Source organism: Cariama cristata, unplaced genomic scaffold, assembly GCF_000690535.1.
Source record: "Cariama cristata isolate BGI_N322 unplaced genomic scaffold, ASM69053v1 scaffold36782, whole genome shotgun sequence".
In the NCBI taxonomy this organism is placed as follows: Eukaryota; Metazoa; Chordata; class Aves; order Cariamiformes; family Cariamidae; genus Cariama; species Cariama cristata.
The window spans coordinates 1,487-10,405 of record NW_009602812.1 but is presented as its reverse complement, the minus strand read 5'-3'; the positions used below and the strand labels follow the sequence as shown (position 1 = coordinate 10,405).

At 46.1% G+C, this 8,919-nt stretch overlaps 1 protein-coding gene across 2 annotated transcripts in view; it reads right to left on the bottom strand.

Moving 5' to 3' along the window:
- Positions 1-8,919, bottom strand: part of FOXN2 (forkhead box N2) — a 17,529-nt gene that overhangs the window by 8,348 nt on the left and 262 nt on the right. For both annotated transcript variants that reach the window (XM_009694922.1, XM_009694923.1), the window contains exons 1-2: positions 8,627-8,919; positions 1,678-1,802 (exon numbers count right to left, since the gene is read on the bottom strand). The exon at positions 8,627-8,919 is cut by the window's right edge and continues 262 nt beyond it. In XM_009694922.1, the coding sequence (XP_009693224.1) occupies positions 1,678-1,802; positions 8,627-8,919 (418 nt within the window). The remainder of the gene's footprint in view (positions 1-1,677; positions 1,803-8,626) is intronic.

Sequence of the window (8,919 nt, the reverse complement as noted above, 5' to 3'; positions counted from 1 at the left end):
CTACACCAAATTTCAGTATGTTGTATTTCTACAAGCTAGGTAAATCATACTGCAATGCTTGTATCGTTGGACTAACCCTGAAGACCTTGGAGATATTAAAAGCTTAACTGGCCAAGGCTCTGAACAACCTGCCCTAGGCTGAGTCTGTCTTGATCCTCTGCTCCTCTGGCTGGATAGATAACATTCAGGGGTCCCTTCCTATCTGTATTATTCTCTAAATTTTAAAGTTTGACCATGTTAACAAAGACATGGCGTTAACAAAGCTTTCAAGGACCAAACCTTCACTTGAGTTGTACCAAAAACCAGAAGTCAATGCCCTTATGTAGAAACGTTAAAGCCTGTAAAATCATTATCATCTGGAGTTCAATGTCAGTAGTTTCTATAATCTTTGTTCGCATAAAACAAAGCCTGACAATACCACCAGCCATCTCATACTTTCCAATTTGACTATTTCTTAATATTGAAATGCTTCAGGGTTATTTTAGTAATGCTCCTGTTCCAGCAGAAAGCTGGAAAACAGGACACTTCTGCCTGGCTCGTTCAAAGCCAAGATGACCCTTTACAGCTCAAGACAGCTGGAAGGTCAGAGACCACCGTTACATCCTGGAGGTTACAAGCCCAACTGGAGCCACACATGTCTTCTGCAGCTGCCAGACAGATAAGGCTTGCATGGGGGTGCCAGCTCCCAGCATCAATGTCCCATTGAACCCTTAGAAATAGCTGCTCAGTGTTATCAGTTTTACATCCTGCTCCAGTAATCCCAGTTCCTCCTGTTTATTAAGGAAACTCCTCACAGTAAGGTTAAGGCATAGGGCAATGTACAGAGACCTTAATATCTCTGATCTCACCCAAATTCTTTGCTGAATGAGATAAACGGGCCACGTGCCTACCTAAGAACTGAGGTCACCACCAGCAACCCGCTCCTCTCTGCTTTCTATCCTCCTCCTCCTCTCCGTCCCACCTCTATAGGCTGGCCCAGCGGCCATTCCTCTTCCTCTCTGGAGGATGCATGATGTTGACTTCAAGTTCTCCATAATCTATTGCCTAATCTTAAAATGTGTCGAATGAGGAAGCCCTGACTTAGGAAGTCTTGCATGTTCTCCCTCAGAGTATGTTTATGGTAAAGGCTGATCTCCCCAGCTCTGCTGCAAAATGCTTTTAACAGCCTCGGAGAAAAACACCCTTCTCTTAGATCAGCCTCTCTAAGCACTTCAGATTGTAGAAGAGTTGATTATTTTTGACAACATAGACTATATACATTTTATATCCAGACAAGTAACTTACAGGAGAAGACACACACCTCCTTCCAAGCTAGCAGCAACAGGCACCCTAGACCAGTCCCGGTGAACTGTGCTTGAAGGAGGATTTTGCCCCAGTTCCCAGGACTGCCTGCCCTCCAGAGAAATGGGGCTCACCGCTAAACACCAAGCACAGCCCTGACTTTCTTCTTTTAAAGTCTCCGACAGTTATGAAGATGACTTGGACACAAACCCCAGATCTGCTATCTGGGAAGCCTGAGCTCATGACATCTCATCTAGCCCATCTCACCTAAGCCCCACTCAAATTCTTGTCTTGGTTGGCAGCCGGTGACAACACATCAACATCCATGTGGGCGCTTCCTCTGCTAGGCGGAGTAACGTAACCACATACCCTACTCGGACGAGAAAATTCACCTACCTTGGTGGTGATGCAGGCGGAGTATAAAATGCAAGTGCTGAGGGAAAAGGCTGCTTTTTCAGTGCTTGGACAAGATTAGGTTTATATTCTGGGTCAACGCACCATAACGAACCTTTTCCATTCACCTGGAAGAAAGAAGTATTGCAAATTAGAAAATCCAGGAGCCAGGCTGTTACAGTCATTTCTAATTTAATATTAGATGCAGCACAGTGCAACGACGTAGGCATCCCCCACTGTGCAGCCGATGTACATCATCTTCAGGCAGCTCCAGCATCTGCATGGAAAGCAGACGCTCCCAAACTGAGCGTATGGTCCCGAGATCCTCGTTATATGGTACGGAAGCACTCATCTTGCAGCTTGGGATAGCATCTCCAAAGCTCCTTCTCTAAAGCCCCATTTCCATTCACATTTGTCCACTGAAAGCTGTAAACCTTATTTTAACACTCGGTAAATACAGCTGTGAGTTTAAGGATCTGTCCAGGCATCAGATCAGTCAATTGATCAGCAGTCTTTGATTAACAAGTTTCTAAGTAAGAAACTAAAGCACCTTTCCCTTCACTTAGATATGGCCAACATACTCCTTTAACTTTGCCCCATCCTGTAAAAACATCTTGCCGGATGCCCAGCAACAAAACGAATTATTCACACTTTTTCAAAATCTGAAAACCTAATTAATGTATTTTTGATGCACGTAACAATGTAAGCACCGCTGTGCTAGTCATTCTTGATATTAAATTTGATATGCCAAAAGTTAAGCAAGATAAAGTATCTTCTGCTCCTCTCAAGGGTTTCTCCACATATTTACTATATAAAGAAAAAAACCTGTTTTTCAAGCCTGCTAGTTCTTGCAACATAAAGAGGGCAAGTAAATAGGAAAAACTAAAACAATTCACTGACCTGACGGATCAGCTAACAGCTCTACAGGTAACACCACCAGGTTTTGGGGGAGAAAACACAATGTTACAGGAGTCGTCATGCACACAGCAGAAGGATGGGGCAGCTATACACCTCAACAGGAAGATCTTTCTAGAGGATTTTGGGGGAAAAAGTCTCAAAGCAGAAACCCAAGCTTTGCAGAGCGCCTCCTGCGAGCCCACAGAGGCCAGCTGGCCTCCTCCTGCCAGTATCAAGGGGGTATTAATACCATTTTATGGATGGATACTCCGTGACTTACTTCAGACTGAAAAGGACCCATAAAGCATGTAAGTCTGTAGTCATATTCAAGTCACAGGGCTTTTCCTGAAAAGAGGAAATACTTTGCTATCAATAGTGAAAAATCAAATCAGGGAGAGCTCCAGCTGAGAAAGAGAGATGCTGCTCTGTAATTTTAGTTGAAGCCACTGCCTTTCATAAAAATCTCTGAGCTGCAGCATCTGTCAGGAGCTATTTATTTTTAAAATCTGAATCTTTCTTGTACTCATCTTATGCTAAAACTGAGCACAGCCTTTCAGAGACCTATCAAGGAGCTTACCTTTAATTAAACAGCCACGGTGGCTGGCAGGATGCTTTAGCCAGCTAGGTACTAACAGGGGGTATCCCGACTGGCTCCATCCAGCATCTCAACAACAAACTAACACCCTGGTCCCTTTCCCACACTTCATCCAGACCCTTACCTTGGCTTTATTTATTTTTCTTTTTTCTTCTGCCACCTCCCTTTGGTAACTTTGAGACTGTTGCCCTGAGGGAGCAGCAAGAACCCTCCTAACCACCAAACCACTGCTCTACACTCTTTTATCTGCTCCTTGAGGTGAGCACTTCCACTTGACACCTAATTCAGTTCATCTGGGGCCTGCAACCAGAATGGGGTTAGTTTCCCTCTTTCACCTTCCCAGCTAAGTGCCCCCACCAGCTTGCTGCCCTGAGAACATAACACAGGGATTTTGGGTGGGTATGGCAAGCTGAAGCCATAGGGAAACTCGCTCCAATGCAAGAGGCAATAAACAGGGTGATTTCTTCTTTGGGTAGTTTGATTGGGTTAGGTGTAACATGAAAGCACACTTCCACCCACCATTATTTGTCCTAAAAGCAGACATGGGGTAAAAGAGATGATGCCCATGGGGCTGTTCCTGTGCACCCTTTCACTCCCATCTGCCGCTCAGCAAAGACAGACGGTGGAAATCTGGCACAGGTCGGCAGTGAGTGCCACGCTTTAGGGGAAAGCCATGCACAACTGGAGCTGGAAAGCCCACAGAACACACATACATCCAGCCTTAAAACAAACCGGCGGTCTAAGCACAGCAACAAAAAAAAAAAGACTGCCCTTTCTCCCAGCAAAGACTAAGCCTAAGATAATCTAAAATGCTAAACTGTCACTATTTCACATCAACTGTGGGGTACCTGAAATGTAGGTGTGACTTTTATTTAACATCTAAAGTCAGCACCGAGCAGCCACCACACCATTTTGACTCTCCATCTCAAAATGAGTATCTTGTTCTCTGAGATTATTTTTGGGTCTATCATCTTTTCTGCATCTTTCTAATGTTTCTTGACTTGCAGGATTTCATCTAGGCAAATAAAGGAAGGAAAATAATTCCTACATTTTGAAGCATTGGGGCTATTTCGTAAAGACAGTAAGTTGCCAGCCCCCAGCACTTTGGATCTATTGCATGTGTGCAAGGAGGTGTATCATATTCACCAAGAGGTTTATCAGAAAATAGAAATCTCTCTCCTATCTCTACAGGCTTATACATGGGACCTGCTTTTTGCCCAAATATTTGAACAGCCACACAGATTGTTCACCTCCATCTTTTGTAAAAAACAAAAAAACAAACTCTAAAAGAAGGAAAAAAACCCTAAAACAGGTTTATCAGAAAATAGAAATCTCTCTCCTATCTCTACAGGCTTATACATGGGACCTGCTTTTTGCCCAAATATTTGAACCGCCACACAGATTGTTCACCTCCATCTTTTGTAAAAAACAAAAAAAAACTCTAAAAGAAGGAAAAAACCCCTAAAACATATCTACCAAGAAGAAGAACAGCAGATCTGTTGAAGAGATTCGAGCCCTGTCTCCCTGACCTCCAGAGGAAACAGTGGCAGGGCCACATCCATCCGAGCCCTGGCACCCCAAATTGATGCCTGACGCAGATGCCACTCCTGCCTCCTCACACCTTTTCTCTCCAGTGATATCGATTAATAAAAAAATCCCCAAAACTACAATGGTAAAAACAAGTCTAGCCAAGAGCGGGGAGGCTCTTCAGGGCTTCCAACTCCAAATTGCTTTTCACTTCAGGTCCTCCTGTGCTGTAATATCAGACACTGCTCCCTTAAAAAAAAAAAACAACAGTTTCCCATTGTAGACCTCTCTCCCCCCAACTCCAAGGCTGCATGACAGAGCTTGGGGTGCCAAGAGCATTAGCTGAATCTTCTGAGGATCGCTGGCCCACAATCCCCCCTCCATGTCTTCAGGGACACCCGGGCCACAGCAGGTACGCTGGAAGGCAAGGAGGTGTCCCAGGGACTGGCTCCAGCGTCACCTCTTTGCTGTTCATCAGCTCCAGCTCCCAACCACCATTACGAGAGAACGACTGGAAATCTCGTCTGGCTGGCTGACTGCAAACACGAGCTCAGCTGCAACTCGAATAAGAAAGGGTATTTCAGCTCCTGAGTCCACCACCTGGGGTAAACCTTGACAAACCACTTAGATACAGCAGCATCACAAGGGTAATGTATATTTTAGCAGAGGTGTGACGTACATACATCCCATTTCCATGGCATGAGAAGTTCCTCCTCTCAACTGCAGCGGCTCATAAGGCATCTCAAGGCAGTTATTTTCCCTTCAGTGCCCTTCAACTCATTAAAAGAAAACCGTAACATACAACATTTTGCAGCGATCCAAGCAAGGACAGCCTTCCCCCAGTCTCTGCTGGATGCTGTCCTGGGCTCCTGAATACTCGCAGCCTGCTGTGATGGACAAGGTAAAGGTATTTAGCCGGCTGATATGAATATATATGCAAACAAAACAACCATCCACAGCTACATCTGCAACATGATGTGGCACAGCTCGAGGGAAACAGCTCTGCGGAGTGAGAAAGTTGGCGCTGAGGGGTCACCCACATGTGCCTTGGATGTTTTATTCAGATCTGCTCTGGCAGGGTCTTGCGGACAATGTCCAGGAGCAATCAGAGCACGGCAAGCAGACTCCTGCAGCATCTCTTCTAGGTCAGCACCGGCCAAAACGAATCCCAAAACTGCCCTGCAGTGCAGCTCATGTGGGGTAAGTAGGTTAAAATCAGGAGATTCACTTCAAAGTGCACTCCCAGTCCAAACCAAAATATCGGTATTATGGCAAACATGAGGACGGACTCTTCCTAATTTTGCTGCCGGACCTCCAAGAGATCATTTTGTAGCTGATGGCCAGCAACAATAGCCAAGGAGGTGTCAGAAAGCAGCCCGTCCTGAGACGTGGGGGCACTGACCCTCCCCTCCTGTCAGACATTTACACTCTTCCAATACAAGAGCCCAGATTCATTTGAAAGGCTTTAAAACCCTTCTTACCCCGACATTACAAAATAAACCATGCTCCTCTGACGCAACGTGCCACGGGTCTCTCTGCTTCCACAGGCACTTGGGACAGAAGAAAGCTGACTACACGCCCCCTTTGAGACACGATTAAGATACCGTTAACAAAGAAAAAAAGGAAGAAAATAGAAAATTATCTTGCCCTCTCAGAGAAGCACCCAGAGGCATGGCTAGCCCATGGTTACAGGCAACACAATCAGCAAAATGACCTTGTAAGCTACCGCTGCTTGCTCCAAGAGGTGACACCTGAGGAGCTCATCCGGAGAGGTCTGCCACATTCCCGTCACCTGCCAGATCAGCTCCCATAAGCTCTGCGCGTGCCCCGGCGCACCACCAACTTATTTTGCAGGAAAAATTTGGAGCAATATCCTCATCTGGTCCTTGTCTAAGCAGGGCAGAGGTTAAAGATTTAACTACTGTTTGGTGGCAATGGAGAACTTTCGGTAAAGTTTCAGGAGGGGCTTTTTTTGGGGGTGGATTTTTTTTTGGTAAAAGCAGTTTCTGTACTTAAGAATTAGAGAGCTGTGCAGTCTCTGGAGCACTGGGAAAATGCCAACAGAGCGCATCAGCATCACCTTACAGGTTTGTTTTTCCTGCTAGAGATGTCACACCTTGCAGCAAGCCATCCTCCAAGCCCAGCAGTACTGGTGGAGTTGCCAGGGTAAGCAGAGGACCGGGCAGCCTCAAGCTCCTGCTGCCCAGACGCCAAGACATGAGGTTTGACTGGTAACTCCTAAACCATGAGGGCTTCCAGGATGGAAACAGCTGAGCTTTAAAGGGCAGATCCTCAGGCAGCAGGAACTCGTATACCGATTTAGGAGATTTTCCTTCCCTGCCCTAATTCTTCTGAAACTTGTGTCTCCCTTCCTGGACAGAGCCACCCAGGCCTTTAAGGGCACCTCTGCCACCCACAGCAGCATGTGGTTGCTGCTCAGATCCAGGTCCTTCGCACAGGCACAGCTTGCAGCATATCAGTTACTCCATTACCACACCTGGAGCCACGTTAAAAGCCCATCCTAACACTTGGCAGGACTCAGCTATGGGGGAGTTACTGCACTTGCCATACAGCAGCAAAAAGTAATTTTTTTTTTTCAGAGCAAAGCTGCTGCTTGGGAAAACAACAGCCTAACAATTTAATGTAAAAGCAGGGATATTGAGAAGCGGTGATGTTCAGTCCTACCAGTACAAGGCAGTCCTTCCCGACGGTCCCTCAGCTCCAGGACCTCTATCTACAGTGAGAGGCTGTCAGGCACGCCAGGCATGGCATGCATTTCTGATAACAAGCCTGTTCCTACTTAGGTTGACCTCCAAGCATACTGGTCCAGGATTTGTTTGTTGACTTTTGGTATGTAGTTTGTTGGTTTATTTAAGTCAGAGTCAGCTCTTTGAGGAATGGGATGGGAAATGAGAGAGGGAGGAAGGAATTCACTAGTAAAATCAGACAAATCAGAAGAAAGAATTTGTACAGAAAAGAGTATCCTTGACTTTAAGAAGTGAAGCTTGTGTCCGCACCACGCAGAGACACACAATGTTATGTTATGATAGAGGTTAAAGCAATACAGTACATTAAATGCAAGAATCAAGATGGTTATTGGAAAGCCAAAGCTGTGCTAAGTGTAAAAGAAGACGTCAAGTGAAAAAGTCATTTTAATATTCAAGACAGCTGTTAGACTGAGAAACACTCAGCCATGTACAGACAGCGTGCCAGCAAGCAAGGACACTTTGCAGAAGACCACATCTGCACCCAAACGAGCAAGACCCATGCTAGCCAAGCGGAGAAGCTGCTTGGCATCCTGCAATCTCTTCTGCTTCCCAGTGCGATCATAGCCATGGCCGTGCTGCAAAAGCAAGGAAGGAGGAACACGCCCCAAAATTTCAGCACTAGAAAATAGAGAGAGGATCAGTTTAAGAAGCTTCAACAAAAAGACATCCTAAGACAGATGTCTGAAATTTCAGGCTGGGTATTGCAGGCTAACAAAATTATAAGCAAAGGGAAACAGGGTCCTTTGCAATAGCACGTTAGCCAGCTTTAAAAAGGACACACCACAGCTGGCTCTACCCAGGTCAGCACTAAATAACAAAACCAAGTGACTTCTGTCATCCTGTGATTTGTCAGAAGTGGCATTTCCAACCATCTCCAGCTGCAAATAAAGTTTCAGAGGACATGGGTTGCCCAGAGCAGCTGTGGATGCCCCATCCCTGGAAGTGTTCAAGGCCAGGTTGGATGGGACTTTGAGCAACCTGGTCTGGTAGAAGGTGTCCCTGCCCGTGGCAGGGGGGGCGGAACTGGGGGGGCTTTAAGGTCCCTTCCAACTCAAACCATTCAATGATGAAAAAAAAACCCAAGAAGTCCTTAAGAGCAACAGACCCTTCTCTATTACCCCCCTCAATTTCAAACTTGATCCACCTCCCTCCCACCAGGTCTCACCTTGCCATGGCTTCTCTCCACCTTTCGGAAACACTTGTTCAAAGAGAGGTTGTGTCGGACCGAGTTCTTCCAGCCGGTGGGTGCCGTGGCGAAGTAGGGGAAGCGCTCCAGGATCCAGCTATAGATTTCTTTGACTGGCAAGCTCTTGTTGGGGGAATGCTCGATCGCCATGTAAATGAGAAGGCTGAAAGAGTAAGGGGGTTTGGAAGTGGAGGATTTTTTCTCGGGGTTCTGGTAGCAGGAGGGCGAGAAGGATGGCACGCTGTCACCCTCAATGTCATATAAAGGGCTAA